Source organism: Pipra filicauda, unplaced genomic scaffold (genome assembly GCF_003945595.2).
Source record: "Pipra filicauda isolate LSUMZ 115617 unplaced genomic scaffold, ASM394559v2 scaffold25_size4600443_pilon, whole genome shotgun sequence".
Lineage (NCBI taxonomy): Eukaryota > Metazoa > Chordata > Aves > Passeriformes > Pipridae > Pipra > Pipra filicauda.
Genome location: NW_024104376.1, coordinates 553,324 through 575,277, shown reverse-complemented (window position 1 = coordinate 575,277; position 21,954 = coordinate 553,324). Strand labels below are relative to the sequence as shown.

At 36.9% G+C, this 21,954-nt stretch overlaps 1 protein-coding gene across 3 annotated transcripts in view; it reads left to right on the top strand.

Annotated features, from left to right (window-relative positions):
* Window positions 1–21,954, top strand: part of MRPL13 (mitochondrial ribosomal protein L13) — a 33,172-nt gene that overhangs the window by 4,009 nt on the left and 7,209 nt on the right. The window contains exons 4-6 of one of the 3 annotated variants that reach the window (XM_027726949.2): window positions 1,349–1,409; window positions 10,929–11,015; window positions 11,354–11,475. In XM_027726949.2, the coding sequence (XP_027582750.1) occupies window positions 1,349–1,409; window positions 10,929–11,015; window positions 11,354–11,475 (270 nt within the window). Of the gene's footprint in view, window positions 1–1,348; window positions 1,410–4,033; window positions 6,477–10,928; window positions 11,016–11,353; window positions 11,480–21,954 lie in introns of those variants that run through there. The other 2 variants (XM_039382185.1, XM_039382186.1) reach the window with 2 other exon arrangements.

Here is a 21,954-nt window from a genome sequence, read left to right as displayed (position 1 = left end):
TCTTGTTAGGGACATCATCTAACTCAAAAGTAGTTAGAACAATTGAATAAGTAAACAGATTTGGTGAACCGGGTTGTGTCTTGTATGAACCTCTGGACACAATGATCTGGACTATTCTGTTTAGTGTGTAATAAGATATTTCTATTGACACTACATATTTATTTTATATATAAATATAAATAAAATTAATTAGACTATGAAAAAAATTGGAAAAACTAGTAAAAAGTGAAATGCTCTCAAGATGTACTGATATACACTACATTATTGCATACAGTATTGTACAATATATTATTCTGGCAGACATAACTTGTTTACAGATGGGAGTGCAATAATCAACTACAGACAGTGTGGCAGTGATCCCATCAGTGCTCCTATTTTATACAATGATACTACTATAAATAATAATCTTTAAGTGTCAAAATGTATCCATTTGGGAGATGTATAAATCGTGTTGAAAAAGCTAATTTTGCTGGTGCTAATGTTGCAATCCTGAAATTTCTTGGCTGAATCGCTGAGAAATTCTTGTTCAGAGTTGATGGAAATAAATGTGTGATTTTTTTCTCCACTCCCCATATGACTTCTTAAAATTTTCAGTAAAACTGATGTGTAAGTTGAAGCACTTGCATAAGAATTGTACAGTTAAAACTAATACTTAATTCCATGCAGCCCTGTGGACGTCTTACTGATGCTGGGCTTATTTTCATTTCACTTAGGCTGATACCTAATAATGTAGTTAAATCAAAATGAAACCCAGCTTTACCTGACTTCTGTGTAATTTCGTACTTCACTCTATCATTCATTTAAAGCTTATGTATAAATCTGAATTAGTGCAGTTTCAACATATCCCATAGACTTTAGACAGATGGATCCATTGCAATAAAAGTAAAATTTTACAACTGTAGATATGCCAAGTCTTGCTAAGGTTTATTTAAAATAGTAAGAAAATAATAAATACTACTCAATATGGATGTCTTTTATGTCATCCACAGACTAGTTTTGAGTCTTGATTGTCTGGAAATATTTCCAGGTTTTGCATATCTTACTCCCATTGTACTCTGTAGCTGTTGTGGTATATTTAATAAGCAGTTTTAAAGATATATCCATCTGCTTGTGAAGCACAGGCTTTATAATACTCAGGTGAATAAAAAATTACAAATGGTGTCAAACTTGGATAGTTGACAGGATAGAATCTTTCAAATAAAATACAGTTTTTGGCCTCATGAGAACAACTTCCTTTTTTGAGGGCTTCTAATACCATTACACCATTGTTCAAGATGTAGTGATACCTGTGTTAACGTTGTGCTTGAGCATGTAGAATTCAGCTTGTATGTTTGTTCTGTTTTTCTAGTTATCCTGGTGGTTTCAAACAAGTGACAGCAACTCAGCTCCACTTGAAGGATCCAACCGCTGTAAGTTTCCCCTTCTTCCCTTCCATTTGTGAAGCTGGGGTTTTTTCAGTTAATTAGTTCCCCTAAACAAATGGGATCAGTTACCTGCATCTCTAAAGCTGAATTACAGACATTCGGGTAATCATTCTTAAAAGCTTGACTTGTGATACCGTTTTTGTAAACAACATATTTTCGGGGTTAGATTGTAATTTGTATTTTCGTTGTTCTTCCGTGGAGTCCAAAGGAGCAAATCAAGCTCGTTTGCTTCACTAATTTTCCACTTATTCACTTGCTTTTAGTTTCAGGGACCTGACCTTTCTCATAAGTGAACTGCCTCAAATTTGACTTAGCTAAACTTCAGCTTAAGGACTCTATTGCTTTTTTAAGACCCAGCAGGAATAATGCTAATCTTAAAAATCTTAGAAAGTGCACCTGTGTCTTTCTCCCAGTAAAATTCAGCTGTAGGTTTTGTTAATTGATGCTGTTTTTTAAAATCTGTTTTGCAATGCTGTGCATTCATGGTCTGTGAAAGAACTGGAAATGGTGATTACATTGAATGTAAACCTCTTTACTAACTGTCTGTGTTAGACTGTTATAAATCCTGAACATCAGTGTTCATATGTTTGTACTGATTAAAAAATTGAGGAAGATATGAACAATTTGGTACATTGACTTACACAGTTATGAAATTACGTTTACTAAGGTGTTGAATGGTCGGCACTGGAGTATTGAATAAGTACTAACGCTTCAGAACATGATTTGAGGCCCGCAGAGACTAATAGATACTTATGTTTAATTTTGACTTTGAAATGCTTTCATTTGAGTCACCTTATATATAAAATATAAAAGTGCTTCTTCCTTTTCCTAGAGAAATTTTATCTACAAAATTCTTGGATTTTGTCAGTTACTTATTATCAGTGATTTAGAAATCCTGGATTGTCCCAAGACTGCCTTATTCAAGATGTTGAGCAAGTAATCAATAAAAAAAGTAATCCATATGAACTTGCCTGGTTTTTTTTTTTCTGCTATTGCAGTTTCTATATCCTACAGTTCAATATTATGTTCTGTATAGAATTTTTTTAAAAACAACTTAAGTGCTTTTGTGAACCTCTAAGATAGTTGTAATTCCTTTGGGAATTGCTGGTAGTTCCATGTCTAAAATGGATTCTTCAACCCATTTCATTTGAGCTTCAGGCAGATGCTGTGCACTGGGAGGCAGTGTAACACAACTTGTTTGTTAGGGCATGAGAAGTGGATGTTCTATAAATTACCTTCTGGCATTCATTCTGAAATACCTCTTTTCTTGCCAAACTCATAGATGAATTTCTCTGCAAACAGAGGAGGATTAGATGCATTGCCAAAAACTAAGGCATGTTGGACAGAGGCTCAGCAAATGGTGATGTGGCTCAAGTCTTGGTCTAACTTAATGAGAGACGCTATTTTTTTAACAGAATTGTGGAGAGTCCTCAGCAATTAACTCTATCATTCTATTTAAGATGAAACATTCAGATGTCCCTCTCATAAAGATATCTCAGATGTGTTTTTGTCATAATTAGTAGCAGTGAATAGTAATTTGGCAAGATATGCTCTGTATGTGTAGCTGTTGTATTTATTTACGACTTGAATTGTTTTGGCATGAAATACATTGGGATATGACAATGATGGAAATTGTGATGGTGTTTTACTAACAGGTTTTACTTTTTCAACCAGCTTTTAAAACCTGAAAAAGTAGTACTGTAAAGAGGACAATGTCTAGCCTAAGTAAGATATGGATCTTGAAATCATGATACATAGCTAATGTGGAGGTTTCGATAAATCACTGTATTTCACTTCTTTTCTCTTTTAATCATTTTAATCATGTTAAATTCAATTCCTGGGAAGCCAGTGGAATTAGATAGGTTGTAGAAAGCAGACTGTATCTTCCTGTGGCATCAAAGTCTTCATTCTGTAAAGTGTTACAGGCTACTGCATTTTCTCTGCCCTTGGACTTAATGACTCCTGCTATCTCATCCTTCATTAGATGAGTCAACACTGGTTTTGGAAATAGTGCTCTTAGAGAAATTAAGGCAGTAAATTAATGGAGGAGACTACTTCCAAGGAAAAGGATGTTGTAATCTTGCTACATAGAGATTTTGCAAAGGATATGACTTATTTTCACTTTATATGAGACTCGAAGAGTGTGTGTTTATAGTAGGACTGCAATACTGCTTAGCATTGTCTTTACTTACGTATATCTGAATTCAAACATACAAATCCCCAAGATAAATATTTTTCTATTATAGTTTTGTTTCTAGTATACAGAGAGACTGTTTTTAGGAAAACCTGGTTCACAGCTAATAGCTAATTAAAAATATTATAATGAGTAATTTGATGCAAAATGCTATAGTTTATGCTTTCGTGGGGGGCTGAAAAGTCGTAAGTATAGTCAGAATTTAGACAAGGTTACTGTGGTATCATCCTTGATCATTTCCAGTTCCTTCATAAGATACCAACACACGATGATGATCTGATATTCTCACTTAGTGGAAGTTGACCTCATTGTATCTATCCTACTAACTTTGAAGTTTTGTATTCCTTGCAGGTGGTAGGTATTGTTTCAGAAGGATTTGTGCTGAATTTGAATGTACATGTGCCTTTTTTCATAGGGTCATAGGATGGTTCAAGTGGAAGGGAGTCTCAGGAAATCTCTAGTCCAATCTCCCACTCAAAGTAATGTCGGCTATTATGTCACATAACGCCGCTGGAGATTCATCCAGACACGTCTTGAAAGCCTTCCATGGCAACCATTTGTAGTCCATGGCGTTTTTTCTTTGTTGAAAAGAATAAAAAACCCAATCTGTCCAATCATAAATGTTTAATCTCAAATGTATAATTTTGTCTCTGAGATTGACAAAATATTACTTTTTTTCCCACTGCTAAGTATCTTTTATGTTAATATGGGGCAGGGAATACAAAAAGAGGTCTGCATAGTTCATGTTTTGTATAGAGCTTAAAGTTCCGTGTTCATTGTGCCAAGTTTTTCAGCACTTCAGAAAAATTTGGTTTTATGGAAGGGAAAAAATGACAAAAAATATACGAAAGTACATAGTCTAACATATTTTTACCTTTAATACTTGTGAATTAAATTGGGTGGCACGAGGAGGGGAGTATCTGTGAATCTGTTTAAAATTTCTAGTATTTTCAGTTGTGTGCTCTTCTGGATAGCTGTGATCTGTTGGAGTGTGCTGGGCTACTTTAGGAAGTGCTTACTGAAAACAAAACAACTTCTTCATATTTCAGCCTTTTATTTGTCTGACTTAGTTTTAGTGTAAATTCTTGGACCGCTCATATGCAAGAGTATTAAATATGTTCTTTAGGTGCACCATAACTGTTGTTGTAGTTTGAAACAGCCACTCTGTTCTTCAGTTAATATAATACTAATATTCTGTATGGTAGGAATAATCCCTTAGAAGATTATTAGGCAGCATTAATTTCCACTGGAGGTTGCTAAGAAAAATCTGATTGAAAGGTAGGGTGCATTTTCTTTGCCAAGAGTCTTTTGAAAATAAAGGAAACATATAAACCCTGTGAGGTGAGATGCAGCTGTTTGGAATTCATAGAAGTTTGGGAGTTTCTTGTTTGTTTTTGATAAAACGTGCAGAAGTTTTGTTTAGCTGGAAAACCACTGATAGGCATGGGACCAGCACTTGCAAAATTAGGCTACTAACTACTTGATACAGAAAGAAAGACTAAAAGATGTACTTCTAAATCTCAGATTTGAGAGGGAACAAAAATTACTTGAAAAAACTTTCTAGGAAAATATTACAGCTCTTCATTAAAATGCCTGCAAAATATATTTACAGATCTAATCTGTAGAACCAGATAGTAATCCTGTCAGGACAAAGTTTTCAAGCAATTGTTATTCTGTTTCTAATTTGAAAGGTAAGCAAAACTTGGATTTTTTTTTTTTTTGGCTGCATCAGAAACTCACCTTAAAAAAAAAAAAAAAAGAAATTACCTTTGGCTAAGAACAAGTGCTCAGTGAGAGGACTGACCTTTGCAGTATTCAGAGGTTGTATCACCTTTGACAGAGAAATAAGGGGCAATAATTGTTCAGAATGAATGTTACCTGATAGGGAAGATTATAAAGTGAAGCAGAGTAGCTCAGTGGAAATGTGCTGGGAGGGAGCCTCCGGGGGTGTCAGGGTTCTGGTTTGTTCAGCTGCTGGCACTGATTGGAAGGGGCTTAAAATGTTCTAATTCTCCTTTTGAATGCCCTTTAGCAACTGCTTGCACGTATAGACTTGCTATTGTATCTGCATAATAATGGTCTTTTGAAGAGAAGCTCAGACAGAAAACACAGTTAAATCTTGCTGTTGGTATTTGAGAACGTATTTTCTTTGCATCAGTAAGGGATACTCGATACAATAATACGAACATGCTACAAGCCAGTTACTGAAACACTAGATGTAATAGAGTTTTCTTTTATTACTGTGGAATAATGTTTTTTAATTAAGTAGAGCAAAACTTCAAAGTCTGGCTTAGCATGCACACAGAAGTTAGTTTGGCATGGGGAAGAGAATATTGTTATGGAACATGTTATCTTGAAACCTCTAGGTGATCTGAATTAGTCTTAGAGCTGACTTGGTCTTTTGGTTCATAGTACACAAAAATAAATACTTCTATTAAAAAGATCCTAATCTGTTCCTTATTTGAATATGCAAGGCAAGTTAGTATATTAATTTAAAGAAAACATTAAACTTCTATGTTTTTAAGTGCTGAACAGTAGTGGAAAGCCAAATGGCATACAGTGGAAGTTTAATTTGTCTGTGACCAAATGATTCTTATGGCAGCATTGAGTACATTCACTGTTGCTGTACTACTTGTAGTACAGCAGAGAAAGATGAAGAAGCTAGAAGGATGAAGTTCTTTGTATGTTTTTATAACATGTGGTGAAAAGAACAATACTGTATACAGAACAGAAAACCATGAACTGGTAGAAGGAAGATGAAGTATCAAAGTGTACCTCTGAGAAACTGGTGTATCTCCTGAAATTCTTCTAGGGTTTTTTTGGTATGCCTTGTAATTAAAAACTTTGTTTTCTCTGGAGCACTGTGTCCTTCCCATGTTCTAGAATTGCTTCCTGTTGATTACTGGACTTAATTCAGCTATTATGGTAGACTTTCTCCTGGAAATTCAGCCAATTATTTTGTGCTTCTAAGTACCAGGAGTGGTATTGCTCTGTTGATTTTCATCTTTAAAGTATGTTTTATCTGGCAAAGAATCTTTCTCAGAACTTGTTCTCCGTTAGACGTAGTCTGCAAGTTGCACGTAAGCCAAAGCTTGTCACAAAAATTGAAATGTTTAAGGCTCACGGTGTTTCAAATAAATACATTTTAATTTATTTGTACTCATAAAATGTAGTAACATGCAATAAGGGATTGAAAGGGCAAGAGTTTTAATAGAACAGCCTTCAGATTTCTCTCCTTCTACCTAACCCGTTAAATTGGAAACTAAAAGCATAGTATCATGTAACTGTTATTAAGAGCATGTCTATGCCGTGAGTATATTAATTAGCAAACTTGGGGAAAAGGATATTGCAATATTCAAGATGACAGATGTAATTAAAGCCAATAGGAATTTTGTAATTCAAAAGAAACTGGGGCAAACAGCATTCCAGTAGTACAAAAATCTCCAAATATTAATGCTGTAGTGTCTGTATACATCTGATGGTGGATGTCTTTACCTGATGGAGAAAGTGTCATGGTCTTTAGGAGTCAGTATTTATGAGGACATGGAATTTTACACATTACTAGTAGTAAAGATAGAGGACGCGGGGGGAGGAGGCAGTAGGAATCCATACACAACTGAATAAACTGTTAAACTGTGCTAGTTGCCTTGAACCTGTGGGTAGGTAGACCTCTTTGCCAGTCTGAAATCCCACAGAAATCACTGGGTTTTATAACTTTTGTGTAAAATTAAACTCTAGTTACTTTAATAGTTCAAAGTAAGCATAATCACATAGAAAACAATAATATTTGTCTTTTATTAGAAGTATATTACAGGCATATAGAAAGATCTGTTGTTATTGTTAATTCCTGAAAGAAACAACACATTCTGATGTGTGTTTTCAGGGAGCATTGAGTCTGGGTTTGGGTTTTGCATGGGTTCAGTAGCAGACTTTTTCTTGCAATTCCATACTTTTTTATTTAGGGTTGGTGTATTTTTAATAAAATTTGAGCATGTTCACGTAACATGAGAGCCCTTGCTTACCTAGCACCCTTGTAAGTATTGCTGGTTTTATCTGCCTTTTCTGCTACACAGCCTTACTCGAGGTGCAAAAGCAATTTGTGCAACCTCAGTTAGGCCTGTGCTTTACTGGCTTCTTTGTCTTGTCATCACACCAGTTAGAGTGAGGGTGTAGGCAGAATTTTGGGCAAGGACTTGGATGTAAACTTTGTCTTTCCAGGAGATGGGTTTGAATTTGTTTTGGCTCATAGGAGAGTCTTTGAGGCAGAAGTTACTGTGAAGGAAGCTAGTCGTTTTCCAGCACTGCTTTCTGTCCTGGCTCCCTGTATGGTCTTCTGTTCCACAGCTGGACTAATGACCTTGTAGTAAATCAAAGTCCTGGGCTGCATCAAAAGCAGCGTGGCCATCAGGGTGAAGGAGGTCATTCTCCCCCTCTACTCTGCCCTTGTGAGACCCTACCTGGGGTACTGTGTCCAACTCGGGGCCCCCAGCACAGGCAAGACATGGACCTGTTGGAGCAGGTCCAGAGGAGAGCCACAGAGATGATAAGAGGGATGTAACAGCTCTCCTATGAGGAAAGGCTGAGAGAGTTGGAGTTCTTCAGCCTAGAGAAGGGCGGACTCTGGGGAGACCATATTTTGACATTTCAGTGTATAAACAGCACCTATAAGAAAGATAGGGACAGAGTGTTTATCAAGGCCCGTAGTGACAGGACAAGGAGTGATGTTTTTAAACTGAAAGAAATTTAAATTTAGATTGGACATATAGAAGAAATTTTTTAATGTGAGAGTGGTGAGAAAGTGAAACAGCTGTCCCAGAGAAGTTGTGAATGCCCCATCCCTGGAAGTGTTTAAGGTCAGGTTGGATGGGGCTTTGACCCAACCTGGTCTAGTGGAAGATTTCCCTGCTGATTGCAGGGGTTGGACTAGGTGACCTTCACAAGTCCCTTCCAACCCAAACTGTTCTATGGCTCCATGGTTTCCTGGCAGTAAAAAGTGGTTTTTGCTTCATGTGAGCATGATTTTTCTGTGCAGGGTCTTGTGGTTATGAACTTCTTGCATGTGTGAGAGGACAGGGAAAGGCAAATGAGTTCTTGAACAGCGTGGAGATTGGTCGATGTACCATAGGCATGCTTTGGATCATGCTTGTTGCATTTAGCATACTTACCTACAGAAACCATTATTGGGTATATGGTTATCCATGCTCATTCATTATCCATTAGCATTCTTCAAGCCCTGTTTTTATGTAAGTCTGTCACAACCTGAGATTGTCAGTGCTGCAGTGACTGTACACAATATTGAAAGTATTTTTTCATTGTTAAAACTTGAGCATATAAAATCAGTCATTCTTTACAGAGTGGACTTTTTTTTAATAGGCGCACTTTTACTACTGAACTGTTCTCTTTTGGCTAGAAAAATCAGAACATATTCACCAGTCAGAAGTATCTATAACCAGAACAGACCAGCTGTTCTACCACACTGGTTCATTTCAACAGATGGCTGTGCCACATGCTGCAGAGGAAGATCAAAAACCAGTCATGAACACTGGTTGTTTGAAGAAACAAAACACTGAACATAATATTCATTAAAGTATTTTAAAGTCTCTCTTTTCATTGGACTGAAATCGTTAAATAACTAGCTCTGTGTATCTGTAGGTCAAAGGTAACATGTTGGACTGTGTGTGTACAGTGTGTTAGTCTAAGAAGTTAATACTGGTTCTATCAGAGCCTGAAGTTAAAAGTAATTTTTAGATAAAGAAAAAAATCCCCACAGTTAGGCAATGTGTTGTGAAGTCTCTGGGATTGCTGGTTTAGATCTGATGTATTTTGATCTTTCATTTGCTATAAGGAAAAATGCTGGATAGAAAGGAAAATAAGTGTACAAAATGAAAATTACTAATGGTAAGAGGGCTTTTGATATCTATGTATCTTCTTGTATCGTTTTGGTGTCTCACTTCATTTTCAGCATTCAGTGAAGTGAACTGGTGCACTTTCATTTTCTGTCTTCATCTTGCCTTTGTCTAACCCTATATTGATCTAAATAAACTGCAGTTTGCTGTACAAGTATGAATAATTTTTATCCCTCAAAAGCATTAGTTTTCATCTTTGGTTTTTAATAAATGCGTATTAATTTTTATTAAAGAAGGTATCAACATTATAGATTATTCTGCCTGACCTATATATTTCTTCTGTTATCTTGATTTACTGTATTTGTCCATGGATCTGTGGTACTGGCTGCATAACACCTGAAAATCTGTCTTAACTACATGGTTCCAGCTGGGAACTCAGTGATTGTCTCTAAAATTTCGATTGAACTCCTTTAGTTAATGTTATAAAAAAAAGCAACTTTGCTCAATACACTTTTCAAAATGTCCAGATGCCTGGAAGGTTTTTTTGTGCTTAGTGCCCTGCATTTCAGTGTGTCTTATTGACATGAGCTTAACATTGCACTAAGTGTGCCTGGGTAGTTTCTGATTTGGAAATAGTTTATGTCCAGGTGGCTTGGAACACACATTTTACCTACAGAATTGCATGTAAATCTACCTCTAAATGCTTTGCTGTCCTTTGTAAAACACGTTGTGTCTCCTACAGTTGTATGCCTTGTTTTACGTGTACAAATGTTCCCCATCTGGGTGAATTCCATAACAATGTGTTTTGTATTTAAATTAGAGGCATCTATACTAGAGTCCAAGAGAAAATCCTGTTGAACTTTGTTTACTTTTCATTGAGCATTATTTAGTGTAGATGTACAAATTCTATTCATTCCTGATGCTCAGAAGTGAGATTGTTCATCTGTAACTAATCATTATAAATATATATAGTATGTTCATAATGGAGTGTGTTGGTATGTCAGCTTTGCTTAAGATACAAAGCATTAATTATAAAGCAGTTTCAAACACAGCAAATTACACTGTTAAACTAGTTGCTGGGAACACTTGGGAAATGTGTCAGAGCCTATTTTATTTTTTTCCTCAATAATATGTGTATATAAATGTGCAATACAATATGGAGTATTGTAGAGCTATTGTAGAACCACAAGCTTCTCAGTTATTTTTGAAGTTGAATGATCATATGCAATCGTCTAAATATAGCTCTTAACTTGGCTGTCAGAGTAACTCTTTATATGATGGGGAGTAAGTATTTCTTTTTTTTTAATTAGTCTAGAGCACCTGCTGAATGTGTTCTTCAGCATGGAAGAAGGTGACTGCAAAATGGTTTAGTGACTAATGGAATGGACAGAGGGAAACACAGTTTACCTTTTCATATTATCTGTAACCTGTCTGATTATTTGTTACCATGTTATCTTTCTACAGATTGTTAAACTGACTGTTTATAGAATGCTTCCAAAAAACCTTCAGAGAAGAACTATGATGCAGAGGCTACACCTGTTCCCAGAGGATGTGAGTAGTCATGCAGTTACATTTTCATTCATGTGGGATTTGGAGGTGTAGAGGCAGTGTTAGCAATAGCACTTGTGTCCTAAGAAGGTAAATGAAAAAAAAATCAAGCTGATTTTTTAAATATATATATGTGTATATACACGTAGTTGAAATGTTGATGCTTTTTTCTTTATTATTTCACAAAACCGTGAGATCCATGACATGTATGAGATTGTCTTCTATATTTAGTTCAGACACTTAGCATGAAGAATGCAGTACTGACAAATTTTGGTCTGTCTTTGGGAGTGGTGTTGTTTTTTAAACCATGAGATAGTTAAGGCTGTTCTCACCTGCCTCAGGTTATTCCAGAAGATATACAGAAGAACCTTCTGCAAGAGATTCCTCAGCCACGTGCAGTCCCCAAGAGGTTAGATGAATATACACCAGAAGAAATTGCTGCGTTTCCAAGGGTTTGGACTCCGTAAGTATCTTAGATTTTTTTTAAAGGACACTTTGAGTGAATATGCGTTATGTAGCCTCTCACATTATTAGTAAGAAAAAAAAAGTAATGATTTTTCTGTTTATGTCATCTCTTTTTGGAGAGAGGCCGTCATTAAAACAAGGAACAGTGGTTGCTAAGCTTTTTGTATTTCTGGCCTTTATTTTAATGAGAAAAGCTTTACTTGAAATCATGTTTTCAACTCTTTACTTCATCCAAATGAGTAAAAAACTTCATGACCCAGTTTGAGTGTACATGCTCTATAATGCATAACTGTGGCTCTATGAGCTTTCAAAAGCTTATTAAAAGCGAGTTTCCTTAGGCTTCTCATCCTAGATGAAACTAAAACGAAGTCTGTGTGTCAGTTCTGTGTAATCAAGGCACTGTGTTACAGTCTGTGTTGAAGAGAACAGAATCCAGTAAATGCTTTAAGTCCTCTTCAGGGCTGAAGCAGGTTCATTGGGTTTGATGTTTTCTAACCTGTATCAGTTATACAAATCGTTGTGTTTGCTTTTATCCTCACTATGGGATGGAGTTGAAGATGCTGATATGTCCTTGTTCCTATGAGATTTCAGTGGACTAGCCCTGAAGAAATTTAGACTGCATCAATGACCAGAATTCTGCAGTACATTAGAGTAAAGCTGATAAGCCTCTCCTGTCATATGGCATGTTATAGTCTTGTATAACTGGTTTTAATGTTAAAACTTATAAAGACTCTCTCGTAATAATCTAGCATTGAATGGGGAGCTGACACTTAGCTTAGCTAGCTAATTGGGAGTATCTGTATTGTCAAAGGAAGTGGTGTTATGCTGCCAGAGCTTTTGAAATGCGTTTCTTTGTCCACCTTCACTGCCACAATCTTGGTTGAGTTCATCTCGTTAGCACTGAGGCACCTTAAATGTGTTGACTCGTAGGTGTGTGTGGCAGAGGACAAACTTGATGCCATCTAATTTAGTCATTGCTGTCAAACTAAGTTTCCTAATATCTTCATCTTAGCATTGAGAAGGCTACTTCAGCATGTTGATCCTTGAGGAAAATCTGCAGGTACAAACACTATTGAAGCTAGAATTCCCCTCACATCATTTCTTGGAACCATTCCTTCTGGAGGGATTGAAAGCACAGGGAAAATAATCATTCCCTTTTTTTATATTTCTCTCCTCTGCAGTCTCATCCAGACTGATTGGTGGTAACTGCTATCCATATACAGTCTTTTTGCTCTGTGCCAATTATGGAGGTGGGGGAATGCCGCTGCCTTAGAAACCCTGCAGCTGCAGCAGATTTGGAGGCGTTCAGCTCAGGGGATCATAGTGCTTCTCCTATGGGAGGGCTGGGGAGCTCAAGTGGGTACTCTGGTGAGAAGAACCAGAGGAATAGGTGCACCTGAGAGGAATGAAATAGTGGGTCTAAAATGAGTGTGAGAGAACGCCAGAGAGAAGTGGAGCCCTGAGGTCTGGATGGAAAAACAGGGGAGTTTGGGAGAATTTTGACACTCCTGAGTGGAGAGACTAGCCAGAATTTTCCCTTCAGTCAGCTACTCTGTCTAGAGGCACTTTTAAAGGCAGGAAGGCATATGTGACACTGCTACCATACCTTTGCCGTGTTGGACTTTAGTCCTACCTTCTTTTCCGTGCTCAGGAACTGGTAAGACCTAGCAGAGAGGTAAGAGTGAAGATGGTTATCTACCGTCTCTCTCCAAGCCTCAGGGCTCGTCACTGTTGTAATTTCAGGCTTCTTGTTCTGGCCTGCAGCCAGACCATTGTGAATCTCAGATATAAATGTCAGATACTAAATTTTAATTTAACCTCCAGCTCACTTTTTTTAGCGGTTTTGATGTTGGGAAGAGTTTCCAATTTGAAATAATGAGAAAAATAATAATGCTTTTCCTGTCTGAGGGAGTAAGTGTATTATTATGATTCTCTAGCATTCAGAGTGCTATGTGGAGAAGGGCTTAGTTGTGAAATAAAAGATAAAGAATTGAGCAAATTTGGTAAAATAACTTTCTGATGTGGTAGGTAAAATACAGAAGTCTGTGAAGGAGACTCAATTCTAGGTGAATTGTAGCGGTCACTGTTGCCAGCAGGAGTGTCTGAGAATAGACAGCTTTGCACCAAACTCACTAAAAGAAAGGGTGTATGCATATCTAGCTGTAATAGACTCTGTGTTCTGAGCTTTTTCAGTGTGTGAACCCATGGAACAAGTAGTGTTTGCATTATTCCTTTGAAAGACTGTAGAAGTGACAAAGATTTAAGTATTTACATATTCTTTTTAGGGGCATCTAGCAAAAACATTCTTCTAAAAATGAGTCAAAAAAGGAGACAGATTTGTTCAGCAAATCAAAGTGAAGTTAGTTAAAATATCATTGTATAAATCTGATCATTTGAGATGTACCAAAAAAACAACTACCTGACATTATTTTAGAAGAGGAAATGTGAAGGGAACATGAGTTATTTTTTGGAAATCTAAGTATTGCAGAAACACACGTGTATCTCAGAATGAAAAACTGACTCTCTGTTTGGGTTCCTCATCATTTTATTCTTTCCAGCTGACAGGATGCCCAGAGAGGTTTTAGAATCTCCAGCCATGGAGATGTTTTGAACTCACCACACAGTTCCTGAGCAACCTGATGTAATGTTGAAGTTAGTCCCGCTTGGAGTGTGGTCCTTTCAGATGCAAATTTTTCTATGGTTCTTTATGTATGATTAAAGTAAACAAACACAGATAGTAAAATAGATTAGTATTTTAATAAATTGTGTTAAAAAACCCCAGTGCACAGGTTGCTAGTAGTGCACTAGCACTAGTAGTCCTGTTTGGCTTTTCCTTGGGCTATTGTTTGTTATTCTGTACTAGGATCTTAGTTCTCTGTGTGAGAACAAACACACGGTGCTAAAATGAGTAGGTTGTTCTTGTCCTCTGTGTCCTGCATTCTGCATTTGGGATGTAAAAAGCCTTGTTGTAGACTAGGGTATGTGAGCTTCTGCAGAACCTATAGATAGCTTCCAAGCAGTAAGAGTAATCCTTACAATAAACCAGAAAATGAAGGATGCAGAAAAGCTATAAACTCAGTTTTTTTCTTCAGATGGTTTTATTAATTCTTCTTGCCTTATGTGACTTTTGTTTTTAATTATTATGTATCTTCCATGAAGTTCTGAGCCTGGTGACCACCCTGTTTAACAAAGGGTAGAGGTTCAAATGGGAACTAAATACCTCTGAGAGTGATTTTAAAAAAGGAGGAATTACAGGGAAGCAGTGTTTGTGGTTCATCTTCTTTCTACAGAAAAAAAAATAGTTGATATCAACCTTTTAAAATAGCTGTATGCTGTAATGAAAAAGATCAATTGAAAAGCATAGCTTACTTAAAGGTATGTAAGGCTATAAATACAGGTAAACACAATTATAAATAGAAAATTAATCTTTAAAGTTTTACAATAAAACTTACACCCAAGAAATGTACCTCACCATATGTAAAATAGCCATAAGATAGATAATAGGTAATTAATGTAAATAACTGTATTTATATGAGAAATTACTAGTTCTAGGAGGAAAATACCCTTTTTCTCTTTAATCTGAAATAATAATGTAAATAATTTTCATTTGGAACGTGAAGACAACATGGTCAGTGCTGCTAACAATCTCATTGGATATCTAAGTGTCTTGCTGTAGATATGTTTTTAAGGGCTGTTTTGCTGGTAATTGGAGACTGATCCACCACAGAGAAATATGCAATATCCACGTGGAACTCTAAAACAGAGAAAGAGTTTTTAAGGAAAGCACAGGTCTGGTGTGGAAACCCAACAAATCATTTGGTGTTCAGAGTGGAGAGCTTTCCCATCACCCCTCCTTCCACCACAGCAGAGTTCATGATGGGACATCAAGCAGGATCCTGTTCCATGAAAGTGGAGAATTAAATGTCAGAATATTTCTAGTCAGAGAGGCTTTCTTTGAGCATTCTTTCCTTTTATCCATAATGGGAACCAAACGACTTTCCAACTTGTGCAGAGGTTCCTACTGGTCTGAAGTTAAGTGTGGTGGAAAACCATGTAGATACAAGTTAAATTATGTCTTTTCCCCAGACATATTTTGAGGGGGAAAAGATCAAAAACTGGTTCCTTTGACAAAGTTCAATTTTGTACTATGAATGAAACCATTATTTCAAGTGTGTTTGAAGTTTCAGATTGTATGTCTTTTTAAATGAGTTTTAAACAGAAATCATTACAGAATTTACCAGTTACATATGACTAAGCAAACAATTCTGTTCCATAAAAGCAAGGACACATCAGATTCATGGGTGAATTTTCCTGTTATATACCATTTTAAAGTTTTTTAACTGTCTGGGTATATATATGTTTTGAGACAGTTTTAAAGGCAGGAAATTGTTTTTCAAGAAGTATTTAAGTAAGAATATTACCAGATATATGGAACAGCAGCTCTGTGTTGGTGCAGTAAGATGGATGCATTCCTGAGAGTTTCCCTTAAGAAAGCAGAGCCATCTGATTTGCAGGAGTGTGCTCGGGCTGGTGCTGCCGCATACTGAGCGCCTGTTCCACTGCCAGCCCTCCTGGGAACTCCCCTCTGGCCAGACAGCCCCTCCCTTGTCCTTTTGGGGGAAGAGTTCTTGAACACTTTTGATGTTTTTAAAACTTGATGTATTGTAAACTTTGAAATCTGGTTTAAGAAAACCAAACACCTTTTTAGTGTTTATTTTTCTGAGTAACTTGCCTGATTTCCACCCCCATCTGTACATCCTGCTTTGAGGCAGCGGATTGCAGAACCTGGTCTGAAGCCGTAATTTTGTTTCAGCTGAGCAGCATGGGCTGGGCAGGGTGCCAATACTGACACTGCGTGTCATCCCCATGCCATGGCACAAAGATTCCTGGTAATTCATCAGCAACACTCCGGGGCTTTGAAAGCAGACAGTCACAATGTTCTCAGAAAGAAAAGTTTGTAGGTGATGAAACACGAGCGTGTTGGATGCCTGTGAACTGCAGGTGGCTCTGATAATGCTCATGCACATTCTGTGCTAAAGATAACTTCTACTCCAGTTCCACCCTGGTTTTGTGTCCTTAAAACCAGCCTTGCCAGACTCAGCCAACCAGAAACCAACTGTCATGTTCCCAGCAAACAAATTTGTGGGCATCGGTAAATGTAAAGGCTTCTGGATTTAGAGATCCTCTCAGCCACAGCTGCCCTTTGTGATTGTTTTCTTACAAGAGCTGCAGCAATTGTTGTCTTGCACAATTCTACAATTTCTAGTGTAGGTTCCTATTTTTAGTTACCCACATTATTTCTGGGATGGAGTAACAGAGCTGAAGAAGCCAGGGATATGCTGGTTATGTGGCTGAAATGATGTTATGAACAGTACTTTTATATATGCAAAATGCTGACAGGTTTTTTTATGAGTTTTTTTTGTCTGTTAATGTCTTCAGATAACTTCACAAGGAGCCAACACTAAAAGACACCTCACCTCACTGCATAGAGAAATTATGTTTGGAGTATTTCCAGTGATGTGTTGTGGTTACAAATTATAACTTGCAGTCATTACTAAGTTTATAAAATGCTTTTTTTCCTACTATGAAATATAAATAAAGGAAAAATTGTGGGATTGGTTACTCTAGTTATATGGAGAAGTGCAGAGGGAAAGCCATAAAGATCTCCTCCAGAGATGGTGAGATCTTGAGCTATATTTATAAGGACCATCTCGAGTTTATTTATTAGCCTTTAAAAAATCTCTAGTAAAATAAGTATTTCTCCAGTCTTTTTCTTAGTTCCTGCTTAGTTGTAGAATGTGGCTGCAGCTTTTTGGGGTTTGAATTTCAAGTGTCTCGCATGGTAATATTTGTTTCTTATCTTTGGGCTGTGGGGAATAAGTACTGCCCCTCCAACTGGGGTGCTCATCTTCTCTCACAAAGCAGGGCTGGCATGTGTCAGTGCTGAGAGAAGAGGTGGCCAACACAAACTTCTGTAAGAAAAGACTGGAGCTGGTCTTACTTTTTCCTAAAAGCAAACTATAAACCAGGAAAAAGCTCTCCTGCCAATAGCCCAGTTCTGTTCCAATGTACTCTTTGAGGAATCCCTCTGGAAGTTCATTTTCTGTGGCTTTTTCGGTTCTCGTTAAGAATTACATTTACTAACTGGATGTCATTAACTCCCAGTAAAATCTAGGAACTATCACTGGTGACTTTTTTTAATAGTAAGGGCATAAAAATATATTGGGATTTTGTGTAGCATTTTGTTTAACAGGAGATTTGAAGGTAACCAAGTCTCACACTTCAGACTACCAGAGCTGGATCTACATTCCAGTGGACAAAAAGCCACACAGATACTTAAGAAGCAATTTTCTCTCCTCTACATGAGGTTTTAACTTCAGGCAGCAACTGAGCACTAATTGAGAAGGGTCAGTAGCTCAATTATCTTAAAAATCCAACAAATTCCTGTTCAGATTGTTTAGCCAATTGAAATTAATTCCTGGCTTTTCTGTGGCATACCTGAAACACATCAGTGCTACTGATTCCCATACCCTTTACCTGGGGGCAGCTTACATTCTATCTAAAATTAGAGTTGAAGGTCAGAGATAATGAATGGGTAACTGGGCCCTTTTACTTGAGCTGTCTGAAGAGGCTCCCAAAAAGAAAGTTCTAAAGCTACTTTTCCCTTCCCTTAAAATCTGTTGATCTCCTATGCTAAAGTAGAAACTAAATTAATGGAAATTTGACAAGCAGTAGGAAAATGGTTGTAAATGATACTGTTGAACTACTTGCCCAGGTGAAATTACAGTTATATTATTTTTTAATTGCTCTTTTATAAATGTCTAGATTTCCTTTTTTCACTTCTGGTGCTGACAGCAAGTCTGGAAATTATTTCACCATTTCTTCACCCAGTCCTCTATTTATTTGAAGAATAACGTAATTCTTTGTCCAAAGCCAAGTGTGCAATGCTGTTCTTTCTACAATCATACAGTTTTTAGCAGAATATATCACTTAAAGAGAAACCTTTCATTTGCAAAAAGCATTGTCATACCAAGATGAAATTTAGGTGAACTTTGCATTGATTTAACTTAAATCATTTTCCAGCCAGAAATAATGTGATCCACGTCAAAATTTGGAAATTACAGTAATTTTTAAACATCTTAGATCAGTTTTGCATAATTTCTTTTTATAGAAACTGGGTTGTGGCCACTTTATTTTAAATTGTAATAAGCCATTCTTAATTTCACTAGGAGTACCGAAATGCATGTAACATTGGTTTAGGTAACTTGACTTAAGGACACTTGTTAAGAATTAAAGCAAGTGGTAGTTTTATGTAGAAAAAAAGAAAATAAGCTGCAGCTCAGGACCACAAAAGGTAAATCTTAAGTGTTTGTGCAGAAGAGGGTTAATCACGATGGCTGTACTGTCATAGCAGTATCGTCTTTTCTTACTCTATTTTGTTACAAAAAGCAGCTTCTGTAACTGTGGTTTATTCTCCAAGGAAAATTAGTTATACTTGTAGAAATGCTTTTTAGCCAAGTCTTCATGAGAACTACACCAACATGGAAAAGGCTCTTATGCCCCAGGCAGAACAAGTTCATGGTTTAGGATAGGCCACGGTGGTTATTGGAAATTTAATGATAGTTTAAATGTCATTAGTTGTTTCACTGATTATTTTACCAGAGGCACAGAGCTACCCTGGGATAGTAGGTACACCTTGAGTAGAAAAACGATTCATCTCCCCCCCCCAGCTCCAAACTGTTGATATTTGAGTGCAACCACATAATTTGGTTTTACAGAGAATGACAACCATGTCTAATCCTTGTTTTTTGATTTACTAGTGTGGTTAGTGAAAAAGGTGACATATTCAAAAATGCCCTTTAGCTATAGTGCACTTACCTAATACCTATTGACTTTGGCTCAACTTGCAGAGTGTACCTGAAAAATATATATATGTCTTTTGTTTTAGAGTTTACAGTAAATCTTGGCTCTGTCTTGAAGTTTGTCCATAAGAAGGAGTCTTAAGATACTCAAAATTTCATAGTTTATTCATAAATTAACCTTAAAATATGTGCCAGATGGACCACGAATTTCATGCTGTGTGTATTGTGCATGAGTTTTATACAAAAACAAATTATTTGGAACCCTTTCTTATGAGAAAAGGCTAAAACCCACCTCTTGCCCTTAATGAGGGAATATGAAAGTTGAGCCATAGAACTATCCTGTGTAAGCAAATGACTGTCATCAGTTAGCAATAATTCCACATTCCTATGATTGTGATTTCCATAATTACGAAGAAGAGCATTGCAGTAATACAGATCCAGCATGCCTCCTACCACAGACCAATTGGATCAAAGAGTGGCTGAGGGCTAAATACTAAGTGGCATGATCAGTCCACAAAATCTTTTCACTAATTGATCTTCCCCTATCTGTCATCTCTTTGAAACTGTGCTGTTTATAAACTCTCCTAAACGATACATTTATGACCCAGTGGATATCACTGGTTAACTACTTAAAAAAAAGTAGGGGTAGTTTAGAAGTACTTTAACACCAATTAAACCACATTTCTTTGCATGTTTTAGTTTTTCAGCCAAGTTTAGAGAGATTTTATCCTTGTTTCTTAAAATTCTTGACATTTGTGTAAGAAAATCATGGAGAGCTTCTGTAAAACTACACAGTCATGCTGAAGACTCCTTCAGTTGTTTGGGGAACTCTCCACTGTTCAGCAGGAAACAGGATGGGAGAAAGTGGGAAAAAAAAAAAACAGTGGGAAAAAAGCTACCATAGCGGCCACAGACCTAAAACTCTCTGGCATGAGTTACTCTTAAAACATTTCAGTAACTCTGAGTTAAGACTGATACTTTTTTGGTTTTGTTTTTGATGGATAACCCATGCAAGTGGGAAGCCTACCAGACATAAAATTTTTCAGGTAATAGGGAGCATTGTGAAGACTGTGAATGGAAGAGATGGATGTGCCTTTCATACAGGATGTTTATTAATTTTTAGGGGGGGTTAATGTATCTGGAGTGGTTTCTCTCATTCATGGAAGCAGTAATATCTTAACAGAATTCTAAGCCTGTCCTTTTCAACTTTTGCTCTTGTACCACTGCTCTCATCTCTGTCAGTTTATTAGCCTGTGGCATTACTTAGCCCTAAGGCACTGACCTTTTGCAGTGCTGAAGCAAGGGTAAATCCTTTCTGAACACTCTTTGTTTTTGCTGGTGAGATTGCAGAAAGTCCAGGGAACCCCAGCTCTCTGGGTCACGTTCTCCAATGCTGAGATAATTGCCCACAGATGAAGAGAAAAATGCAATTTGAGATCTTCAAAGTTTCTGCACCAGGTGTGCATTGCTGAGTCAAGAGCAGGTATTGACAGGTCACTCACTTCTTCTGCAGCACTGACAGTCCTATTCCTCAGCAGAGGCATGTTTGAAAACATAAGTTAGCAGTCATTAACGCAGGCTTGCAAGCACACAAATGACTGTAGTTAACTCCATGAAATTTGACTTCATACAACTTGTTTTGGAAAGTATTAGACAATGGAAAATATCAACAAAGCAGTGTGGGTAGGGATTGTTTATGGAGAGATGACTGTCGAGGGGTTTTGAGTTTGAAAGAAGATAGGGTCGTTATCAAGTGCTATTTATCAGCAGCATGTGGTTGAAGAAACTAGGCAGGTGTGTAACTTCTTTTGGAAGAAGAAGGAAGGGCAACATCTGCCATAAATTATATGGTAGAAAATATATAGCTAATCCCAATGCATTTAGAAGTTCTAAAAAACAAAGTAATTTGGGTTAAGATATGTAGTTTTGAAGAGATATTCTGAATTATTAAAAATTCTGAGTTATTAAAAATTAAGAGAAAATATTTTTAAAGGATTGGATTGTAAAATGACTGCTTTACATATAAAATAGACACTGTCATATATTACTCTAAAGTCTTAACCTTATTATTTCTGTGAGGTAAGTAATGCTATTTTTCACCTGTCTACTGTAAGGACTGTATTATAAGGTGTTCTCTTGCTTGCCAAGAAATAAGGTGGTGAAACTGTCCTATATATTTTTGAAATCAAATTAGTTGCATTATAACACAGACTGTTGATCCCTTAGATCTGGTGTTCACGGAGTAACACACACACATATACACCCCTCATTTTATTTTTTCTGAGGCTGTTTTACCTCCACAAAACATTGCTAGGCGAAAGGAAACATCATTGCTGGAATGTGCTGACAAGAATTTAATAAAGATGGAGCTGTGCAGCAAGTCTGTTCACAGTTGATGGAAATAAATATTCACTCCAGGAGTTGAAAGTTGAACACATTTAACTATTGGAAAGGGTCTCTGTCCTGTCCACTTTGACAGGAAAAATACCCTTGGAAAAGGACATTTCACATCACACTGAAAAGAATATTGAATGTTCTGTGGAGTGGGGGGTCCCATCGTAGTTGCAACTATACAAGTAGTTCTTTCTGTGCTGTTAGTTTCTGTTTGCCCTCTG